Source organism: Chelonia mydas, unplaced genomic scaffold (genome assembly GCF_015237465.2).
Source record: "Chelonia mydas isolate rCheMyd1 unplaced genomic scaffold, rCheMyd1.pri.v2 scaffold_95_arrow_ctg1, whole genome shotgun sequence".
NCBI classification, from domain to species: domain Eukaryota; kingdom Metazoa; phylum Chordata; order Testudines; family Cheloniidae; genus Chelonia; species Chelonia mydas.
In genome coordinates, this window is record NW_025111294.1 from 2,228 (window position 1) to 26,537 (window position 24,310).

Genomic DNA, 24,310 nt, shown 5'->3' on the forward strand with positions numbered 1-24,310 from the left:
CACACCCCTCCGTCCCTCCATCCCTCCCCTTACACACCCCTCCATCCAACCATCTATCCATCCATCCATTGCCATACACACCTCTCTATCCACCCCTCTCTACCCCCCACAGCCCTCTGTCTTTCTCCCCCCCGACACACACCCCTCCTCCATCCATCCCCATATGTACCCATCAATGCATCTGTCCTCTGCCCTCTCTCTCGTGTGGCCCCATCCTCAAAGGAGCTGAGCCCCCTTCTCCCCGCACACAGCCCCCTCGCTAGTTACAGATCCAGGCCTCGGGGCCCTGCGCCCTGCGTTGCTGGCCGAGGGCTACAGGCCGAGGGAATGGGGGAGCGGGGCGCCGAGGCGGTCCGTGTGACGGGTCCCCGCCTGCTCACCCCCCCCCCGCCCCGTCCCTCCCGCCTGCCTCGCCCAGGTGAGCAGCGACGAGATGTGCGAGATCTGCGAGGTGTGGACGGCGGAGAGCCTGTTCCCCTGCAGGGTGTGCACCCGGGTCTACCACGACGGCTGTCTGCGTCGCATGGGCTTCCTGCACCACAGCAGCGCCGTGGAGGTGACGGAGACGGCGCACACCGAGACGGGCTGGAGCTGCTACTACTGCGTGAGTGTGGCCCGGGGGGGCCGGCCTGGCCGCTGCCCTGGGGCCAGCCCCGGGCCCCACGGCTCCCTGGGGAGCCGCACGAAGGGTGGGCAGGGAGCGCCGAGCTGGGGACGCCCACAGCAGGCTCTGCCCGGGCAGCAGCAGGCAAGTCCCCGACACCTGCCCCATGGGGTGAGCTGCGCCCTAACCTGCCCCGAGGCCCAGGGCCGTGCCTGCCCCATGGGGCACAGGACAGGAGCCAGAGGCTGATGGAGGCACCTGGCTGGGCCCAGACCCGCACGGCAGAGGCTCCGCTTCCCATAACCGAAACCCTGTGTCCCCCACAACCCCTTCACCCCGGGAAGCGGGGTCACCCCCCCACCGAGCCCAGACAGACGGTGTCACTCCCGAGCAGCCTTACAATAACACACCAGCGCCCCCCCCCCCAGCATTCCCCAGCAGCCCTACAATAACACACCAGCGCCCCCACCCCCCAGCATTCCCCAGCAGCCCTACAATAACACACCAGCGCCCCCACCCCCCGCCAGCATTCCCCAGCAGCCCTACAATAACACACCAGCGCCCCCACCCCCCGCAGCATTCCCCAGCAGCCCTACAATAACACACCAGCGCCCCCACCCCCCCCAGCATTCCCCAGCAGCCCTACAATAACACACCAGCGCCCCCCACCCCCCCAGCATTCCCCAGCAGCCCTACAATAACACACCAGCGCCCCCACCCCCCCAGCATTCCCCAGCAGCCGTACAATAACACACCAGCGCCCCCACCCCCAGCATTCCCCAGCAGCCGTACAATAACACAACAGCGCCCCCCCCCCCCAGCATTCCCCAGCAGCCCTACAATAACACACCAGCGCCCCCACCCCCCCAGCATTCCCCAGCAGCCCTACAATAACACACCAGCGCCCCCACCCCCCCAGCATTCCCCAGCAGCCGTACAATAACACACCAGCGCCCCCACCCCCAGCATTCCCCAGCAGCCCTACAATAACACACCAGCGCCCCCACCCCCCAGCATTCCCCAGCAGCCCTACAATAACACACCAGCGCCCCCCCACCCCCCAGCATTCCCCAGCCAGCCCTACAATAACACACCAGCGCCCCCACCCCCCCAGCATTCCCCAGCAGCCCTACAATAACACACCAGCGCCCCCACCCCCCAGCATTCCCCAGCAGCCCTACAATAACACACCAGCGCCCCCACCCCCCAGCATTCCCCAGCAGCCCTACAATAACACACACAGCGCCCCCAACCCCCCCAGCATTCCCCAGCAAGCCCTACAATAACACACCAGCGCCCCCACCCCCCCCAGCATTCCCCAGCAGCCCTACAATAACACACCAGCGCCCCCACCCCCCCAGCATTCCCCAGCAGCCCTACAATAACACACCAGCGCCCCCACCCCCCAGCATTCCCCAGCAGCCCTACAATAACACACCAGCGCCCCCACCCCCCAGCATTCCCCAGCAGCCCTACAATAACACACCAGCGCCCCCACCCCCCAGCATTCCCCAGCAGCCCTACAATAACACACCAGCGCCCCCACCCCCCCAGCATTCCCCAGCAGCCCTACAATAACACACCAGCGCCCCCACCCCCCAGCATTCCCCAGCAGCCCTACAATAACACACCAGCGCCCCCCCCCCCCCAGCATTCCCCAGCAGCCCTACAATAACACCCCCGCGCCCCCCCCCCCCCAGCATTCCCCAGCAGCCCTACAATAACACACCAGCGCCCCCACCCCCCCAGCATTCCCCAGCAGCCCTACAATAACACACCAGCGCCCCCACCCCCCAGCATTCCCCAGCAGCCCTACAATAACACACCAGCGCCCCCACCCCCCAGCATTCCCCAGCAGCCCTACAATAACACACCAGCGCCCCCCACCCCCAGCATTCCCCAGCAGCCCTACAATAACACACCAGCGCCCCCCCCCCCCCAGCATTCCCCAGCAGCCCTACAATAACACACCAGCGCCCCCACCCCCCCAGCATTCCCCAGCAGCCCTACAATAACACACCCAGCGCCCCCACCCCCCCAGCATTCCCCAGCAGCCCTACAATAACACACCAGCGCCCCCACCCCCCAGCATTCCCAGCAGCCCTACAATAACACACAGCGCCCCACCCCCAGCATTTCCCCAGCAGCCCTACAATAACACACCAGCGCCCCCCCCCCCAGCATTCCCCAGCAGCCCTACAATAACACACCAGCGCCCCCCCCCCCCCAGCATTCCCCAGCAGCCCTACAATAACACACCAGCGCCCCCACCCCCCAGCATTCCCCAGCAGCCCTACAATAACACACCAGCGCCCCACACCCCCCCAGCATTCCCCAGCAGCCCTACAATAACACACCAGCGCCCCCACCCCCCCAGCATTCCCCAGCAGCCCTACAATAACACACCAGCGCCCCCACCCCCCCAGCATTCCCCAGCAGCCCTACAATAACACACCAGCGCCCCCACCCCCCCAGCATTCCCCAGCAGCCCTACAATAACACACCAGCGCCCCCACCCCCCCAGCATTCCCCAGCAGCCCTACAATAACACACCAGCGCCCCCACCCCCCCAGCATTCCCCAGCAGCCCTACAATAACACACCAGCGCCCCCACCCCCCAGCATTCCCCAGCAGCCCTACAATAAACACACCAGCGCCCCCACCCCCCAGCATTCCCCAGCAGCCCTACAATAACACACCAGCGCCCCCACCCCCCCAGCATTCCCCAGCAGCCCTACAATAACACACCAGCGCCCCCACCCCCCCAGCATTCCCCAGCAGCCCTACAATAACACACCAGCGCCCCCACCCCCAGCATTCCCCAGCAGCCCTACAATAACACACCAGCGCCCCCACCCCCCAGCATTCCCCAGCAGCCCTACAATAACACACCAGCGCCCCCACCCCCCAGCATTCCCCAGCAGCCCTACAATAACACACCAGCGCCCCGCCCCCCCAGCATTCCCCAGCAGCCCTACAATAACACACCAGCGCCCCCCCCCCCCCAGCATTCCCCAGCAGCCCTACAATAACACACCAGCGCCCCCACCCCCCAGCATTCCCCAGCAGCCCTACAATAACACACCAGCGCCCCCACCCCCCCAGCATTCCCCAGCAGCCCTACAATAACACACCAGCGCCCCCCACCCCCAGCATTCCCCAGCAGCCCTACAATAACACACCAGCGCCCCCGCCCCCCCAGCATTCCCCAGCAGCCCTACAATAACACACCAGCGCCCCCACCCCCCCCAGCATTCCCCAGCAGCCCTACAATAACCACACCAGCGCCCCCACCCCCCCCTGGGGTCCCACCCCAGCATTCCCCAGCAGCCCTACAATAACACACCAGCGCCCCCACCCCCAGCATTCCCCAGCAGCCCTACAATAACACACCAGCGCCCCCACCCCCCAGCATTTCCCCAGCAGCCCTACAATAACACACCAGCGCCCCCACCCCCCCAGCATTCCCCAGCAGCCCTACAATAACACACCAGCGCCCCCACCCCCCAGCATTCCCCAGCAGCCTACAATAACACACCAGCGCCCCCACCCCCCCAGCATTCCCCAGCAGCCCTACAATAACACACCAGCGCCCCCACCCCCCCCAGCATTCCCCAGCAGCCCTACAATAACACACCAGCGCCCCCACCCCCCCAGCATTCCCCAGCAGCCCTACAATAACACACCAGCGCCCCCACCCCCAGCATTCCCCAGCAGCCCTACAATAACACACCAGCGCCCCCACCCCCCAGCATTCCCCAGCAGCCCTACAATAACACAACCAGCGCCCCCACCCCCCAGCATTCCCCAGCAGCCCTACAATAACACACCAGCGCCCCCACCCCCCAGCATTCCCCAGCAGCCCTACAATAACACACCAGCGCCCCCACCCCCCAGCATTCCCCAGCAGCCCTACAATAACACACCCGCGCCCCCAACCCCCCAGCATTCCCCAGCAGCCCTACAATAACACACCAGCGCCCCCACCCCCCAGCATTCCCCAGCAGCCCTACAATAACACACCAGCGCCCCCACCCCCCCCAGCATTCCCCAGCAGCCCTACAATAACACACCAGCGCCCCCCACCCCCCAGCATTCCCCAGCAGCCCTACAATAACACACCAGCGCCCCCACCCCCCCCAGCATTCCCCAGCAGCCCTACAATAACACACCAGCGCCCCCACCCCCCCCAGCATTCCCCAGCAGCCCTACAATAACACACCAGCGCCCCCACCCCCAGCATTCCCCAGCAGCCCTACAATAACACACCAGCGCCCCCACCCCCCCAAGCATTCCCCAGCAGCCCTACAATAACACACCAGCGCCCCCACCCCCCCAGCATTCCCCAGCAGCCCTACAATAACACACCAGCGCCCCCACCCCCAGCATTCCCCAGCAGCCCTACAATAACACACCAGCGCCCCCACCCCCCCAGCATTCCCCAGCAGCCCTACAATAACACACCAGCGCCCCCACCCCCCCCAGCATTCCCCAGCAGCCCTACAATAACACACCAGCGCCCCCACCCCCCCAGCATTCCCCAGCAGCCCTACAATAACACACCAGCGCCCCCACCCCCCCAGCATTCCCCAGCAGCCCTACAATAACACACCAGCGCCCCCCACCCCCCAGCATTCCCCAGCAGCCCTACAATAACACACCAGCGCCCCCACCCCCCCAGCATTCCCCAGCAGCCCTACAATAACACACCAGCGCCCCCACCCCCCAGCATTCCCCAGCAGCCCTACAATAACACACCAGCGCCCCCACCCCCCAGCATTCCCCAGCAGCCCTACAATAACACACCAGCGCCCCCACCCCCAGCATTCCCCAGCAGCCCTACAATAACACACCAGCGCCCCCACCCCCCAGCATTCCCCAGCAGCCCTACAATAACACACCAGCGCCCCCACCCCCCCAGCATTCCCCCAGCAGCCCTACAATAACACACCAGCGCCCCCACCCCCCCCAGCATTCCCCAGCAGCCCTACAATAACACACCAGCGCCCCCACCCCCCAGCATTCCCCAGCAGCCCTACAATAACACACCAGCGCCCCCACCCCCAGCATTTCCCAGCAGCCCTACAATAACACACCAGCGCCCCCACCCCCCAGCATTCCCCAGCAGCCCTACAATAACACACCAGCGCCCCCACCCCCCCAGCATTCCCCGAGCAGCCCTACAATAACACACCAGCGCCCCCACCCCCAGCATTCCCCAGCAGCCCTACAATAACACACCAGCGCCCCCACCCCCAGCATTCCCCAGCAGCCCTACAATAACACACCAGCGCCCCCACCCCCCCCCAGCATTCCCCAGCAGCCCTACAATAACACACCAGCGCCCCCCCCAGCATTCCCCAGCAGCCCTACAATAACACACCAGCGCCCCCACCCCCCAGCATTCCCCAGCAGCCCTACAATAACACACCAGCGCCCCCGCCCCCCCCAGCATTCCCCAGCAGCCCTACAATAACACACCAGCGCCCCCGCCCCCCCCAGCATTCCCCAGCAGCCCTACAATAACACACCAGCGCCCCCCCCCCCCAGCATTCCCCAGCAGCCCTACAATAACACACCAGCGCCCCCACCCCCCCAGCATTCCCCAGCAGCCCTACAATAACACACCAGCGCCCCCACCCCCCCAGCATTCCCCAGCAGCCCTACAATAACACACCAGCGCCCCCACCCCCCCAGCATTCCCCAGCAGCCCTACAATAACACACCAGCGCCCCCACCCCCCCAGCATTCCCCAGCAGCCCTACAATAACACACCAGCGCCCCCACCCCCCAGCATTCCCCAGCAGCCCTACAATAACACACCAGCGCCCCCACCCCCCCAGCATTCCCCAGCAGCCCTACAATAACACACCAGCGCCCCACCCCCCCAGCATTCCCCAGCAGCCCTACAATAACACACCAGCGCCCCCACCCCCCCAGCATTCCCCAGCAGCCCTACAATAACACACCAGCGCCCCCACCCCCCCCAGCATTCCCCAGCAGCCCTACAATAACACACCAGCGCCCCCACCCCCCCAGCATTCCCCAGCAGCCCTACAATAACACACCAGCGCCCCCCACCCCCCCCAGCATTCCCCAGCAGCCCTACAATAACACACCAGCGCCCCCACCCCCCCAGCATTCCCCAGCAGCCCTACAATAACACACCAGCGCCCCCACCCCCCAGCATTCCCCAGCAGCCCTACAATAACACACCAGCGCCCCCCCCCCCCAGCATTCCCCAGCAGCCCTACAATAACACACCAGCGCCCCCACCCCCCCAGCATTCCCCAGCAGCCCTACAATAACACACAGCGCCCCCACCCCCCAGCATTCCCCAGCAGCCCTACAATAACACACCAGCGCCCCCACCCCCCCAGCATTCCCAGCAGCCCTACAATAACACACCAGCGCCCCCACCCCCCCAGCATTCCCCAGCAGCCCTACAATAACACACCAGCGCCCCCACCCCCCAGCATTCCCCAGCAGCCCTACAATAACACACCAGCGCCCCCCACCCCCCCAGCATTCCCCAGCAGCCCTACAATAACACACCAGCGCCCCCACCCCCCAGCATTCCCCAGCAGCCCTACAATAACACACCAGCGTCCCCACCCCCCCAGCATTCCCCAGCAGCCCTACAATAACACACCAGCGCCCCCACCCCCCCCAGCATTCCCCAGCAGCCCTACAATAACACACCAGCGGCCCCCCCCCCCCCCAGCATTCCCCAGCAGCCCTACAATAACACACCAGCGCCCCCCCCCCCCCCAGCATTCCCCAGCAGCCCTACAATAACACACCAGCGCCCCACCCCCCCCAGCATTCCCCAGCAGCCCTACAATAACACACCAGCGCCCCCAACCCCCCCAGCATTCCCCAGCAGCCCTACAATAACACACCAGCGCCCCCACCCCCCCAGCATTCCCAGCAGCCCTACAATAACACACCAGCGCCCCCACCCCCCAGCATTCCCCAGCAGCCCTACAATAACACACCAGCGCCCCCACCCCCCCAGCATTCCCCAGCAGCCCTACAATAACACACCAGCGCCCCCACCCCCCCAGCATTCCCCAGCAGCCCTACAATAACACACCAGCGCCCCCACCCCCCCAGCATTCCCCAGCAGCCCTACAATAACACACCAGCGCCCCCACCCCCCAGCATTCCCCAGCAGCCCTACAATAACACACCAGCGCCCCCACCCCCCCAGCATTCCCCAGCAGCCCTACAATAACACACCAGCGCCCCACCCCCCCAGCATTCCCCAGCAGCCCTACAATAACACACCAGCGCCCCCACCCCCCCCAGCATTCCCCAGCAGCCCTACAATAACACACCAGCGCCCCCCACCCCCCCAGCATTCCCCAGCAGCCCTACAATAACACACCAGCGCCCCCCCCCCCCAGCATTCCCCAGCAGCCCTACAATAACACACCAGCGCCCCCACCCCCCCAGCATTCCCCAGCAGCCCTACAATAACACACCAGCGCCCCCACCCCCCCCAGCATTCCCCAGCAGCCCTACAATAACACACCAGCGCCCCCACCCCCCCAGCATTCCCCAGCAGCCCTACAATAACACACCAGCGCCCCCAACCCCCCCCAGCATTCCCCAGCAGCCCTACAATAACACACCAGCGCCCCCACCCCCCCCAGCATTCCCCAGCAGCCCTACAATAACACACCAGCGCCCCCACCCCCCCCAGCATTCCCCAGCAGCCCTACAATAACACACCAGCGCCCCCCCACCCCAGCATTTCCCAGCAGCCCTACAATAACACACCAGCGCCCCCAACCCCCCCAGCATTCCCCAGCAGCCCTACAATAACACACCAGCGCCCCCACCCCCCCAGCATTCCCCAGCAGCCCTACAATAACACACCAGCGCCCCCACCCCCCAGCATTCCCCAGCAGCCCTACAATAACACACCAGCGCCCCCGCCCCCCCCAGCATTCCCCAGCAGCCCTACAATAACACACCAGCGCCCCCACCCCCCCCCAGCATTCCCCAGCAGCCCTACAATAACACACCAGCGCCCCCACCCCCAGCATTCCCCAGCAGCCCTACAATAACACACCAGCGCCCCCACCCCCCAGCATTCCCCAGCAGCCCTACAATAACACACCAGCGCCCCCACCCCCCCCAGCATTCCCCGAGCAGCCCTACAATAACACACCAGCGCCCCCACCCCCAGCATTCCCCAGCAGCCCTACAATAACACACCAGCGCCCCCGCCCCCCCCAGCATTCCCCAGCAGCCCTACAATAACACACCAGCGCCCCCACCCCCCCCAGCATTCCCCGAGCAGCCCTACAATAACACACCAGCGCCCCCACCCCCAGCATTCCCCAGCAGCCCTACAATAACACACCAGCGCCACCCCCCCCCCAGCATTCCCCAGCAGCCCTACAATAACACACCAGCGCCCCCACCCCCAGCATTCCCCAGCAGCCCTACAATAACACACCAGCGCCCCCACCCCCCAGCATTCCCCAGCAGCCCTACAATAACACACCAGCGCCCCCACCCCCCCAGCATTCCCCAGCAGCCCTACAATAACACACCAGCGCCCCCGCCCCCCCAGCATTCCCCAGCAGCCCTACAATAACACACCAGCGCCCCCACCCCCCCAGCATTCCCCGAGCAGCCCTACAATAACACACCAGCGCCCCCACCCCCCAGCATTCCCCAGCAGCCCTACAATAACACACCAGCGCCACCCCCCCCAGCATTCCCCAGCAGCCCTACAATAACACACCAGCGCCCCCAACCCCCCCAGCATTCCCCAGCAGCCCTACAATAACACACCAGCGCCCCCGCCCCCCCAGCATTCCCCAGCAGCCCTACAATAACACACCAGCGCCCCCGCCCCCCCAGCATTCCCGAGCAGCCCTACAATAACACACCAGCGCCCCCACCCCCAGCATTCCCCAGCAGCCCTACAATAACACACCAGCGCCACCCCCCCCCCAGCATTCCCCAGCAGCCCTACAATAACACACCAGCGCCCCCACCCCCCCAGCATTCCCCAGCAGCCCTACAATAACACACCAGCGCCCCCACCCCCCCAGCATTCCCCGAGCAGCCCTACAATAACACACCAGCGCCCCCACCCCCAGCATTCCCCAGCAGCCCTACAATAACACACCAGCGCCCCCAACCCCCCCAGCATTCCCCAGCAGCCCTACAATAACACACCAGCGCCCCCACCCCCCCAGCATTCCCCAGCAGCCCTACAATAACACACCAGCGCCCCCACCCCCCAGCATTCCCCAGCAGCCCTATAATAACACACCAGCATGCCGCAGCCCCGCGCTCGCACCAGTAACCTGACAACAGACCTCGCCATGTTCAGAACAAAATGCAAAACCTGCTTGGTCACTTCGGCTTTCCCTTGCCAAATCCTTCTCGACCCCGCTGCGCGACACCGCACTGCACGCACCCCCCTCCACACTCACACGTGTGTGCACAGCACCCCGCCCCCATCCACACGCACAGGGCACAGCTTCCCTCCCGTAACAAGCGGCCTGCAAGCGAGCTGAGCTAGTTCCGCTGCACGCCGGGAAGGGAGAAAGGGACAGACTGGTGGCTCTCCGTATTTCCATGGCTACACGCTTGGGAGGCGCCAGATGCTGCTGCGATGGGGCTGGCGAAGCCCCTGGCGGGATTACGGATCCCGCCAGGCAGCTGGGATGAAGCTCCGGGGCTGTTCTCCAGGTGCTAACGAACCCCTGGGTGTTTCTCTCTGAACGTCTCTCCCTGCGGCAGGATAACCTCAACCTCCTGCTGACGGAAGAGGAGATGTACAGCCTGATGGAGACCTTCCAGCAATGCAAGATCATCCCCGGTGAGTGCTGCCCTTCGCCCCGCCTCACGCTGCAATGTACTGGCCCCTGGGTGGGTATATTGCTCCTCCTAGGGGCTCCAGAAGATAAAAGCTCTACTACGGCTGACAGCTGGTGGAGTTTCTCCTTTAACTCAAGCAGAGAGACCAGGGTTTGCAGGCCCAGAGTTAGGTCCATTCCATACACATGTGGGATATCTAGAGCCTCACACAGGCACCCCGAACTCCAGCAGCGCACCCCCAGTTCTGAAAGCCCTGGGTCAGCAGGTGAGCAAGATTTTGGGCCCAGATTTGCTCCTTGTTTATTCACCTGCCAAGACCTACACTCAGGTTCCATGTTTCCCTGGCCAAATCGAGGACATCACAGGGGCACAATGCAGAGTGTGCCTGAGATGTCATGGGGCGGGGGGGGGGGGGTGGCAAGGGACCACGGGAGGCCTGGCTGCAGGTCCCGGCTGGGGAGTGGACCAGCGTGATTGTGACGGCAGCGCCGGCTCCCTTGGCTGGGCTGGGACCCGCGGGTCAGCGCTCTCCCCTGGGCGCAGCACAGGGCTGACGGGCGCCTGGCTTGGCCTTGCAGAGACCTGCCTGATGCAGGACAGTTTCCTGCACTATAAGCACCTGGTCCACAAGCGCCACTTCGAGAGGCCGATGAGCGAGGAGCAGGAGGAGCGAGCTGCCCTGCAGTTCTCCGCGCTGGACCCCGACAAGAAGGGCCACGTCGAGTGGCCGGATTTCCTCTCCCACGAGTCCATCGTGCTGCTGCAGAAACTCCGGCCACAGGTACTGAGACAGCCCCCCCCCACGAGCGCACGGAGCCGGGCCCCCGGGCAATGCCACAGGGCGGGGGCTCGGCACCCCGGGGAGGCCAAGGGGGATCCTTGAGCATCCCAGAGACTGCCCCAGTGCCTCTCCCCATCCCAATGAGCTGCCCATTCCTCGAGATCTCTCTTTCTGCCCGACTTCTGTTTGTGTGTCCAGCCCTCCCCATATCATCTATCATCTATCTATTCCCATACACCCCCTGTATCTATCTGTCTATCTATCTATCTGTCTATCCCCACACATCCCCTCTATCTATCTATCTATCTATCTATCCCCACACATCCCCTCTATCTATCTATCTATCCCCACACATCCCCTCTATCTATCTATCTATCTATCTATCTATCCCCACACATCCCCTCTATCTATCTATCTATCCCCACACATCCGCTCTATCTATCTATCTATCTATCTATTTATCCCCACACATCCCCTCTATCTATCTATCTATCCCCACACATCCCCTCTATCTATCTATCTATCTATCTATCTATTTATCCCCACACATCCCCTCTATCTATCTATCTATCCCCACACATCCCCTCTATCTATCTATCTATCTATCTATCTATCTATCTATCTATCTATCTATCCCCACACATCCCCTCTATCTATCTATCTATCTATCTGTCTATCTCCATCCACCCCCTCTATCTATCTAGCTATCTACCTTAGTTATTTTAGAGCACCAGTCTCCAGGTTTCATACCCAACACACCAAAGCAGACTGTGAGGAGTCACAAAACGATCTCACAAAACTGGGTGACTGGGTAACAAAATGGCAGATGAAATTCAAAGTAAATGCAAAGTAATGCACATTGGAAAGCATAATCCCAACTATACATATAAAATGATGGGGTCTAAATTAACTGTTACCACTCAAGAAAGATCTTGGAGTCACTGTGGATACTTCTCTGAAAATATCCACTCGATGTGCAGCGGCCGTCAAAAAAGGGAACAGAATGTTGGGAATCATTGGGAAAGGGACAGAGAATAAGACAGAAAATCTCATGTTGCCTCTCTATAAATCCATGGTACGCCCACACCTTGAATACTGCGTGTGGATCTGGTCGCCCCCTCTCAAAAAAGATCTATTGGAATTGGAAAAGGTTCAGAAAAGGGCAACAAAAATGATTAGGGGTACGGAACGGCTGCCATATGAGGAGAGATTAATCAGACTGGGACTATACAGTTTGGAAAAGAGACGACTATGGGGGGGATGTGATAGAGGTCTATAAAATCATGACTGGTGTGGAGAAAATAAATAAGGAAGTGTTATTTACTCCTCCTCCTATCACAAGAACTAGGAGTCACCCAATGAAATTAGTAGGCAGCCGGTTTAAAACAAACAAAAGGAAGTATTTCTTCACACAACGTACAGTCAACCTGTGGAACTCATTGCCAGGGGATGTTGTGAAGGCCAAAAGTATAACTGGGCTCATAAAAGAACTAGATAAGTGCATGGTGAACAGGTCTATCAATGGCTATTAGCCAAGATGGTCAGGGATGCAACCTCATGCTCTGGGTGTCTGTAAACGTCGGGACTGCCAGAAGCTGGGAATAGATGACAGGCGATGAATCACTCAAAATTGTCTTGTTCTGTTCATTCCCTCTGAGGCCAGCACCGGCCACTGTCAGCAGACAGGATACTGGGCTAGCTGGACCATTGGTCTGACCCAGTGTGGCTGTTCATATTTTCGAGTGGCTGGTCCACAAAAGAGGATAAGAGCCTACTATAGCAGGCACCCAAGGAACTTCTCCTTTTGCTCCAGCCCTAGAGGCTCATACCTTCCCATGCTGAGAGAGAGTCCCAGATTTGAACCCCTCTGTCCGCCCGAGAGGGGTAGATTATATGGAGGCCCCATCACTAGATCAGCCTCCTCCTTTGTAGGTCAGGCTGAGACAGTGGCCGTCCCAGCTGAGGTGTGGTCTCCTCTCCCCACACCAATCAGCAGGATGGGGCTGAATTCCCACCGCCCTGGCCTGGGATAGCTGGAGAGGGACCTGCCCAGGACATCCCTCAGTGTTGCCTGGGGCTGGCACGGCTATGATGAACCCAACCCCTTGGCTTGTGTCCCTGTGCCTGAGGGGAGCTTTGCCCCCCTGCAGCCTCTCCAGCCATGCCCCGGAGCTCCAGCCAGCCCCCCTGTCCTGCTCCGTTCTCTCCCTCCTGCAGAATTCCCTGCTTCGGCTACTGACAGCCAAGGAGCGGGAGCGGGCGCGAGCCACCTTCCTGCCCCTCAACCAGGACGGCCAGGGGCTGATCAGCGAGGGCGAGTGCCGGAGAGCCCAGCACACGTGGTTTCGGAAGCACCAGAAGGAGGCCCCGTCCTGCAATGTCAGGTAACGGGGCCGGGCTGCCCAGGGGGAGAACCCTTCCCCACACGTGCTATGGACGAACGCCAGAGCCGGGGGAGCACCAGGAGGCCCAAACTCCTGGGGTTAGTTAGCGGGGCGATTCTACCCGGAACCCCTGCCCTGTGTCTTCCCAGCGCAGGCCAAAGCGTCAGCCAGACCCCCCGGCCCTCCCCCCGCACCCCCCCAAGCAACAGCTTCCACTTCCCTCTGCGTCCCCGCATCTCCCTCCCAGCTGCCTGAGATTGGCATGGGGAGCCCCCCCTCTCCCCTCACACCCCCGACGCCACGTGCCCAGCGTGTGGGGCACAGCTGCAGCGCAGCCGGCCCTGGCGACGCGCGTTCGTCATAAGGCGACCCCAGGGCACGGGTGGCGTCCCAGCCCGGCTCCTGTGCCCAGGGGCACGTCTGCAAAGGCGGGAAATGCCCGTTCTCCTCCGCAGCATCAGCCACGTGGGGCCCATGTCGGAGAGCAGCCCAGCCAGCAGTGGCAGCAGCCAGAGCCAGGAGAAGACCCTGCTGGGCACAGAGCAGGAGGAATCCAGGTGAGTGGGGCGGGGCGTGGGGGGAAGATGGGTCCTGCCGTAGGAGTCTCCAGGCCCATGGCCGCAGCCTCCGTTCAGCTCTGCTGGGCACGGGCTAGCTGGGCTCCCCCACATCCCAGTGCAGCTTGTCCGGAGGGCCCCGCCCCACTGCTGGGGGGTGGGGTGTTAAAGGGGTATCATAGCAGGGTGGGGCTGGGAGGGTCCTGCAGAGCTCATCTAGGCCAGCCCCCTGCCAAGTAACCCTGGACCCCCCTTGCGGGGGTTTGTCCTGCCTGGCCTTAAAAACCTCCAGCGACGGGGATCCTACCACCTCCCTTGGGAGCCTGCTCCAGAGCTTAACACCCTGAGCGTTAGAAAGCTTTTCCTAAGAGCCAACCGACAGCTCCCCTGCTGCCGATCACGTCCTGTCGCCACTGATCTCTGTCCCCTTCAGAGCAGCCCTTGACAGAGCCGAGGGCTGTTATCCGGTGGGTCGCCCATAGCCTGCTTTTCTCAGGACTAAACAATACGAGCCTGTCTCACAACTACCTCACCCCGTTGCCTGGTGTTCAGCTGGCACCCACTCTAACGCCCCCAGCCTTTGCTGCAGTCCGACCACCCAGCGCGTCCCCTTGTTCGCTGGAGTTTTCCTTCCTAAGCATAGTGCTGGCGAGAAACCAGTGTGCCGGTTTGGGCTGCTGGAGGTGCCATCTGCCGGGTCAGACTGAGCTGGTACCTCCTTGTGGTCAGCAGTAATTACAGCTCGTTTCCCCAGTAGACCAGTGTCCTTGCCCCCATTTTGCACATGGGGAAAGTCTAGTGACCCAGTAGGCGAGTAGCAGAGCCAGGACTAGAACTCCGGTCTCCAGAGCCCCACCCTAGCGCTCTATACACAGGCCCACACAGAGCCTCCGGTGCCTTTCTGCAAGAGTGGTGACATTTTCCAGGAAAACTGGTCTACAGCAGCTTTCCTGGAATCCACAGAAAGCAGCAGCTTAATCAAGATGGCCTTCTTCGACAGCTCGAGCAGAACTGCACCCCTCAGCCCGCAGAGTCATGCTGATGGTCTCCCATCACAGCCAGCGGCAAACAGATGTATTGCTACCCCCCAGAGGTGGCTGCATTTCTGTAGTGTGGGGTGGTGCTGAAGGGAGTGATCCCTTTATATTCAGTCTGGAAAGCAGCTGGAGAGTCTCCAGGGTAATGAAAAGCACTATAGATATATGAGGCAGACAGTGTAATTATCCCCCCCCGCCCCCCCAGTCCATGCGTCTGGAGAAAATGTTCTGTCTCCTATTAAAATCACTAGGTGGTTAAGGAAATTCACCCAGACGGGAAATCACCTCGGTAAGCTGGAGCTCCATGTATTTCATGGCGTTCAGTCCACGCAGAAAGGGCCGGCTTCATCACTGAAGTCAACGGCGTCCCATCAGTGCAAAGCTGCAGGGGCAGAGGGCTGAGCGGGGCTCTCTGTCTGCCAGACGCCTCGGCTCCTCCGCCCCGGGAAGGATCGTGTGATGGCGTCCCTTTCCCAGGCGGGCGGGAGCACTCGGGTTAAAGCACCCAGGCGTGGGTGTGTTTGGGAGCCCGGCTCGTTAGCAGAATCCTCTCGGGGGACAGATATCTGCTGGCAAGTGAATACATTTTGAAATGGAATAGTCAGCAAATCCTCTCTTCCTTTTCGTTCTCCTGCCCAGGAAAGAGGGAGCCAGGGCTAGTGGTTAGAGCAGGGGACTGAGCGTCAGGATTCCTGGTTTCTAGTCCTCTGTCACCGACGCACTGTGTGACCCAAGGCCCTTCCCCTCCCTGTGCCTCAGTTTCCCATCTGTACAAATGGTGCTGCCCTGTCTCCTGGGGGTATGGGACGGCTCATTCATGTTTGTGAGGTGCTAAGTATTGTTAACTTAAGATCAGGATCCTACATTTCCACGGTCACGGCACAGGCAAAGACCCCTAAAGCAGCTCCACGGCTGCTGCCGGACAAACCCCGGACTTAGGTGTCGGGCCCTGAAAGGTCGGAGCATGACGCAGCAGGTGGGCGGGCAAAAGACGCTGGAGCTGCGCCAAGCGCTGCAGAAACCAGCTGCTGGGCTGGAAAACGTGCTACTCTGTGCCCCTGCCACCTGTCGGCCCCCCTCATTGCCGGCTCCACCGCCCTGGCTGCTACGCAGGCCGGGAATCACGGGGAGACCCCAGAGCGCTACCCTCCGAGCTCCTGCGTGCAGCTGCTTAGGGCGGGAGTGCCCCAACCCCCGGGGCCAGGAGCCTGCCGGCTGCACCGCGACTCGACTCGGAGACAAACGCTGAGAAGCACTGAAGGCCCTGCAGGCACGAGGCTGGCGTTCCCATAACCACTCAGACATGTGCTAAGGGAAGGGTGTTTTACTGGGGCTGGCAGGGAAGGGGAAGGTTGCCGATACCCTAGGTACCGAGGTTTGAACAGGTACGGTGCAAGGTGAGCAATAGCGGTTCTTGGTTGGGTCTGGGGGGCAGCCCACTTGAGGGTCATGGGTGGCTCTTCCATGCCTGGGCTGCCCTCTCCAGTCAGGGCTCTCGTCCAGCAAATAGGCGCGTGCAGGCTCCCTTAGCAGTGTATCTAATCAGGATCCCTCTGCCCTGGCTCCCTGCCAGCTGCCACACAGACCTGCACCCAGCTGTGACGTCCGGCCGTCACAGCCTTCCATCCGGGACTCTCCATCCAATTCCTGGGGGGCCCTCTCTGCAGCTCCTGGCTTGCCAGGCGGCTGCTGCTTCCCCTAGGTGCCCAGTCAGATCCCGGTTCGGGGTCTTTCATAGGGTTTCTGTGCCCCCTTACCTGGCCAGAAGGAAGGGGATGTGCAGTGGGGCGGGGCTGATGGGAAATGTAGACCCCTGCTTAGCAGGTCCATCAGGCCAGGCTCTGGTGAGGGGACCCTGTCTCCCCAGTGGTCCCTACAAAGGCAGAGCCCCTCATGCCCCGATGGAGTGCGGCATGCTGGGCTCTGTAGGGCCCATGGGCTTGCTGCTCCGTGGCCACGCTGGGCTGGCCGGGAGCTGCCGCGTAGCACAGATGGGCTGGGCTGGGGACAGAGCCCTTGCCCCTGTGGCCCCCACACTAAGCCCCCTCCGCTCTCCCCAGCAGGCTTGTCGACTGGCCGACCTTCCTGAAAGAGAGCGTCATCTACATCCTCGCCGCCCGCCCCAACAGCACCGCCATCCACCTGAAGCCCCTGGCGTAGCCGCTGCCCGGGACAGGGGCCGGGCGAGGGCTCCCAACCTGGACGATGCATGAGCGGGCGGCAGGCCGGACGCACGGAGCCCAGTCCTAGCCATTGTGTTCTGTATTCGCCGAGCTTGCAGCCGGAGGAGCTGACAGTCTGCTTCACCCGCCAGAGGGGCGCTGCAGCCTGCTGCCCCGTCTCCCATGGGCCTCAGGTAGCCGCACCCGGCTCCCCTCCCTCACCACGGCCCAGCAGACTTCGGATGGGTGGAGCGTGGCCCCAAACCCCGCACCACGCCCAGCCCCACCCCCAGCTCAGTAGAGTTCTGGTTTCTGATTGGCTGAGAGGGAGCTGCCCCCCCCCCCCCACACACACCCACGAAATTCGGCAGACTTCTGATTAGTGGAGAGAGGACTGAACACAAACAGTCCAGCAGCATTCGGGCTTCTGATTGGCCGAGAAAGCCCATGCGAGCCCCCACGTACGCGGCTGGACGGTTCCCAGAGTTGAGGTAGCCCTGTGCCGTCGCGGCAGGTCGGCGGACCCCGGTGGCTGTGGACTAACGAGGCCCCTGCTGGCCCGGCAATGGCACGGGCGTGCCCGGTGGAGAGCAGAGGGAGGCGTGTTGGCTGAGCCGGGGCAGCAAGGCCTGCGGGGCTGCCCTGCCGCTGGCAAGCTGGGCCAGGCACCGTCCCAGCCTCTCCCCTGCTCTCTGGGACCTGCCCCCAGACACACACACCATCCGCTTTCACCAAAGGCTCTCAGGGCTGGTCCCCAGCGGCCAGGGCAGTGTTACCCTCTCCGCTCTGCACGGTGGCTCTCGACACCCATATTCCAGCCTCCCTGTGTGAGCAGATCTCCGGCTGGGAGAGCAGCCTGCCGGGGAGCTGGCATGGAGCAAGAGCCGAACACCGTGAGACCCCAGCTAGGACATGGCATACCGGGCCTGGGTCGCCCCTCACCACCACCACCAGATCAGCAGTGTGATCGCCACCACGGAGCTGCTCCTGGTTCACACCTGTCTCCTGGAGAAGAGTCAGACCCTGGTCTCTGTCCGAGTGACAGTCCTGCCCTGGCCGAGAGGGCTGGGTGGGGGACAGGGTGGATTCGGGGCAGAGCGGCTCCGTGTCCCCAGGAGCGGGCAAGCGGGGAACTGCTTTCCTCAGGCTGGCAAATACCCGGCCCACTGCCGCGGCTGCATAAACGAGCCACAGAGAACTCCGTTTGAGCAGCTCCACCTCCCGGGTCAGGCGCCAGGCGCTGCTCTGCCAGCCAGGGGGCCCATCAGGACAATCCTGAGAGCTGGGCGGTGTGTCGGCTGCTTGTCACGGGGCCGGCTTCCCCTCTCGCTCCCATCAGTGTCAGCTCCAGTGAAGCGAGTCGGGTTCACTGCAGTGTGGGGGAGGAGGATCAGGCCCCCTGTGTTTATGGAACGAGGACGTGGTAGGAGTTGTCGAAGCGTTGCCGCGAACGTAACCTGGGCCTCGCCCCGGGATGTCTTTCTAGAAGACGCTTGCTAGCTCACCCACCAGTACTGGGCTGGATGCAGGCGTCATGGGGCGGGGTTAGGCAGGAGGGCAGGCTGGAGGGTCACAGTGGTCCCTTCTGGCCTTGCCATGCGTGAAGAAGGGAGACGAGTTTCTTGTGATTTCTTAGTCCTCTCAAAGTTGTCAGACGCCAGCTACCTGCCTTTACTACGCAGCATCGCATGTCTGCGAATTCCGAGACCTCCGCCAGACTTTATGGAATCCGTAGCCACCCGTGACTTCACAGCCATAAGCCAGGATAGAAGTCATGCCCTCCTGCTCCAAAAGCGCCGGCCAGTGCCCGGAGTCAAAGAAGAATCTTCTTTTACTGTTAGCAGTACAGGAGCTATGACACACAGCTGAGCAGTTCCAGTTCCACCTACCGGGGGGCAATGGTGACACATGTGCACTAGCTCTGCACGTCTTTCACAGGCCCAGTGCTAGCAGCCCCCATTGGCACTCGGGACCCGACAGCTGTTCATAACAGTGCCTCCTGTTCCCTACAAAGAGAAGCCAGTATTGCACCATGATGCAAGATCAGCAAACTCGTCTGAGATGCTCTCAGGAGGGACCAGATTTCCACCCCACCCACCTTACCCACCACAGAACACGGCCGCAGGGACCAGCTACCTTCCCCTTGAACGCGAAGGCGCAGCCTGCCCAGAATGCAGTGCCTTGTCCCAACCCAAGCAGAGGGCGCTTGGTTGGAGACAGAGCATTGCATGCTGGCATCTGTAGTCTCCGCGCCGACGTATTCATTAGGAAGGTGGCCATGGACTCCACCGGCTACTTGACCCACAGATCCCCCGCCCCCGAAGCCTATAAAAGGGCCTGGATCAGCTTATGGCAGCTCATCGGGGGAGCTAGGAACCAGCCTGCATTCACGATGTCTAGAGCCGGTACAGAAGCTGAGAGCCTGAGAGAGGAGATCCACGGTGAGCAACAAGAGGTCACTGGATCCCTTAGCCTCCGGCAAGGGCCCGGACTCAGAATCAGCGGGCTTGGGCCTCTCCAGTTGCAGTTCTGGGCAGAACTGAGGTTTGCTCTTGTGCTGTTTCTTCGGGCAGGGAAAGCAGAAGGCGTGAGGCTCCCACAGCAAGAGCTCTCCTGTGTAGACAGAGGCTCCGTGAGCTGTGCCGAGAACAGCAGAGAGGGCCCCCCCCTCGGCGGGCTCTGCCTCTCATTAATAAGCACTTGGCTATCCCCAGAGCCAGCTGCATATGAGCTGAGCGGCTGCAGCAAATGCTGGCTCAGCTAATGGGAGAGGGAAATCGGACACAGTTCAACCTAGCGGAGATAAAACGGCTACATCAGGCATGGCCCGCTTCCTGACCAGGCCCAGCCACCGCCGGAAATAAAGTCCTTCCTGACAGCTCTGCCTGGAGCACCACAGGACTCAGGAGGGAATTTCCACCCATGGGGCATTGTCACATGTCGGGGGGTCACTTTGGAAGCACCCGATTGCCGCCCTTGCCACAGGCAGGATCCAAGACTTGCCGGAGGCAGGATCCAACTGTCTGATCCAGTGTGGCAAATGCTTTCGCTTTCGCTTTGCTAGATCTTCCAGTGGGCCTGGCTTGGGAAGGCTGAAAGGAGAGGAGACAGCGCCAGAGATTGCTGGAGGAATCAATCCCATTCTGACGGGAGGGCCTAGGTGCAACCCCACCCCAACGACAGTGAGTCCATGGTCACTGTCTGGCCAGTGGGGTCGCTCTGTCTCCCGGGAAGCAGCTCATGGATGACCGCTCACTCCAGATCTTGCAGTTCTCCGTTCTTGGGGGTTCACTGGCCAATTAGCCTTGTTTCAAGTGTATTCGGAGCACAACAGCTGTTGGCTTCTCAGGGACCTGCCCAGAACATCGTCCTGTTTTTAGCAGGAAGCCTGCCCTGCTGCCTGCAACGCCCTCTCCTGCTCTATCCCCGTCCATACACTATAGACTATAACCTTCCTCGTTACAGGCTTGCCCGAGTCACCGTCTCAGCAGCCCTGCCTCGCGTCCACTGGGACGGTGAAGGTAGCCTGGGGCCACACAGGGTGTGCGTGGGGTGGGCCCGGCGTGGGGAGAGGCTGAAGGATTGCTGCTGCTGAATGTAAAAGATTCAAGTGCACAGGAGTGACCCAAACAGGAGTCCAACCATGCTGTCTATCTAGGGGATTCCTCTGGCGCCTCTCGTCCTGGTGCGTGGGCACAGACGGCGTGGAGCAACACGCCCAGACTTTGTCACCACACGACTGTTGGCACCTTGCAAACAGCTGGCGAGCTGCACCAACCATGCCTAACCCGGAGCAGATTGTGCCCACCCGTACGTCCCCAGAGGAGGTGCAGGTGAGGAGACAACAGGCCCCAGCCCGCAGTGCCCCCCAGATCAAGGTGGAGCACAACATCCTGGGACCCACAGTCTCCGCGCTACAGCCCTGCGTCAGAAAGGAGTGGAGCCGCGGGCTGCATTGCAACGCACCCTCGGTCACGTACGGCCCGTGGGCGTCCCAGGCATGGACCGCGATGCTGAGCCAAGGCCGCTCCCCTACAGGTCCTGCTTGTGAAAGCCGTCCCTCCGTGGGGCAGCCCATTTAACGATGGCAGAGGGAAGGACCATGGAACTGCCCCAACAGACACCACCCGGGACATGGCCTGGCGAGAAGCCACGAGAGGCAGCTGCAGTGATGCCAGCCAGCAGGGCTACCGGATGAGCTGCACGTCCGAGCCGGCCCTGCTCTCACACACGCATCAGCCCCCAGCGGTGCCTTTCCTCCCTGGGGGAGTCGGGAGCAGCGCTCGCAGTGGGTCCGAGGCTCTCAGGCAGCTCTCGCAGCCGGTGTGCCAGGGACGAGCGCTCCTCGTACTCCCACTCCAGGGCTGGCACATCGCCGAGTGCACTTCAGGATTGAAATGAGGGTAGCAGGAGGGCGCACTTACCAGGCAGGGATAATATACGGGGGGCTCCCTCCAAGAGGCCCACTGCTGAGTTAATGGGACAGAGGAGACACGGGCAAAGGAAAGCTCAGCGACCCGGGGGCGGGTAGCTTCCTGGATCTTTCTGCTTGAGCCCAGGAGATAACCAAATGGGGAGCTGTCCCCATGCACCCAGGGGATTTAGACACGTTCTCTATTGATATGAGGGCAGTCCTGCATCTGTACCCTCTGCGCCGCTCTGAAGCCCTCAGCCTGCTTCTCTCTGGCTGGTGACCCAGGGTGATGCTCCAGCTTTGGGCACTGAAGGCTGCCCTTCGTTTGCGGGAAATGGAGCTGCGTGCAGCCTCCACCTTTAACAGAGGCCCGACCTGCGGAGACTACGCGTCCCAACATGCCTTGCAGCCTGTGCACTGCTGGGAAGTGTCGTCTCCGGGGGCCTGTGGTGGTGAGCCCCACGGGCTGGCTGGGGACACAGGTCTCGCTTGGCTCGCTCGGTAACAAGTGCATGGGTTACACCCAGCCAGCCAGGCCGCGTGGAGGCCAGGGTCAGGGGGGGCAGAGCCAGTCAGTTACCCAAATTCCCACACCCCATGTGGCAGCTGGGGGGCACTGGACAGATAAAGGGGCCCATTCCCCTGCGCCTTGTGTGGAGCCCGACCCTTCTGCCTGGGCTGCATTTTACCCCCGCTTTGCGCAGGTGCCAATGGCTGCAGCGGGAGCGGGGAGCATGGGGGAGTCAGCCCCCCAGGTTTGCTGAGACAGCCCCATGGCCTGCTGTCAGTGGGACCGGGGCAGCGGCTGGTCATTGGGAGGAGCCGCGAGGCGTGAGAAGGGCTGTGCAGCGAGATGTGTTCATTAAACAGCTGTGTCCAACCTCGATAGATCTGTTGGTCTTTGGATTTCGGTATCGCTCAGTCACCAGCAGCTCCGGGGGGTTCCTAAGGGCGGTAACCCCGGGGGGCTGCTGCAAGGACGCAGGGGTCCAGTGACCGTGGCTGGTGCACCCTGGGCCCGCGGCACCTGGTGAGTCCGTATCCCAGTTGCTGAGATGGGAACTTCACGCAGTGGCCCATTCTGTCCTTCGACGCTGTGGCTGCCCTCGAGTACCAGTGGCTTGTGAGGTGGCTCCTGGTTCCCTCGCTCCAGAGAGGCCGTGAGCAGCCTGTCCTCAGTGCTTCCCCTCAGCACGAGCCAGGGCAGGCCCAGACCCCCTGGGCCGAGCTCCCTAGCCAGGGGACTTGCTGTGAACGTGAACTCAGCTCCCTCCTGGGCCTTTGTTTAGCATCCTCGTCCGTGGCGTGGCCTGTGCAGCTCAGGCCTCAGCCCCTGGGGGGATACACTCCAGCAGTGGGCGCATCCAGTCTGGGCACTCGGACGGAGCCATCCAAAGCAGAGGGGGACAGGCTGCCAGGGCCCCTCCGGGACTATGCCTGGTGAGACACCGTCCAGCTCCGGCACTGCCCTGGTGCCCATCGCCGCAGTAACTGAGCGCCAGCATTAGCCACCCAGTTATCCCCAGCTGGGGAGCCACAGCACAGCGAGGTGACAGGACTCGCCCAGGGTCACACGGGGAGGCTGCGGCAGTGCAGGGGCTTAGAACCCTGGTCTCCCACCTCCTAGGCTAGTGCCCTGACCATTGGGCCATGCTTCTTGTCTGAGCCTCAGCCCGAGACACCAAGGCTCCTGCCTTGGGCTGGGCTCCTGTGAAGGGGCCGCGCTGGCTGCAGCTTTCGGGGGGCGGGGAGCTGAGGAAAGTGCAGAGGGGAGATGCTCTCTCCAGCCCCAGGCTCTTGCTCCCTGGGGTGCTGGGAGCTGTGCCCAGGCAATGCTCCCCCCCGCCCCCCTCCCCAGTCATGATGACCCCTCTTGTGTCTGGCTTCCCAGATCAGTGCTCTCGGCCTGGCAGTGGGGAACAGCTGGCACGGCAAGGCAGCGACCCCGCTGGCCCGTTAACGAGCCCCTTGGGGGCTCCCGGCTGGTTACTGTCCTGCAGATGGAGCAGCGCCTTGGAGGCGGGCGTGAGCAGCCCGGGGCTTTGGGGGCCTGTTGGGAATGCAGCGGGGAAGGGGGAGGGGATGTACTGGTCTTGGAATACAGGATTATTGTGCAGAGGAAAAAAACCAGAGGCTGCATTTCAGAGCATGGAGCTTGTGAGGTGCTGAGTCACAGCCGCTGACGGCTCTCCCCAGCCTAGCCCAGAGCTGCTCCCCGCTCCCGGCCTGCTCTGAGGCAGGGGGTCTGGGGCGTTTACATGGGGCACATGTCTCTGGATTTCCCCCGGGGTAGCTGGGAGCAGAGTCTGGCAGGTTGAGCTGATGCCGCCAGGCGGTTTGGGAGCCGGGCACAGGGCACGGGACATAAATGAAGAAGCAGCAGGTTCAGTGAAAACAGCTGACAATGGAGCCCACCAGCCCAGCCCCCTCCCTGCACCCCACCACATCCTGCCAGGCGGAGGGGCAGCGGGAATTCCCACCCAGACGCAACTCCGGGGGAGGGGGCAGCGGGAATTTGGAAG

General features: G+C 62.3%; 1 protein-coding gene across 2 annotated transcripts; it reads left to right on the forward strand.

The window, feature by feature from the left end:
* The first annotated feature begins 421 nt into the window (after positions 1 to 421).
* On the forward strand, positions 422 to 22,674 carry LOC119565057 (PHD finger protein 24-like). Of its 2 annotated transcripts, none has more exons than XM_037888899.2 (6): positions 422 to 604; positions 10,376 to 10,454; positions 11,032 to 11,234; positions 13,452 to 13,618; positions 14,074 to 14,175; positions 17,273 to 22,674. In XM_037888899.2, exons 1-6 carry the CDS (start codon positions 434 to 436, stop codon positions 17,370 to 17,372), a joined length of 822 nt encoding a protein of 273 aa, XP_037744827.2. In that variant the 5' UTR covers positions 422 to 433; the 3' UTR covers positions 17,373 to 22,674. The 2 variants fall into 2 exon arrangements, with proteins under 2 accessions (XP_037744827.2, XP_043393621.1); XM_043537686.1 differs by having other exon boundaries at positions 17,276 to 22,674.
* Positions 22,675 to 24,310: the final 1,636 nt, after the last annotated feature.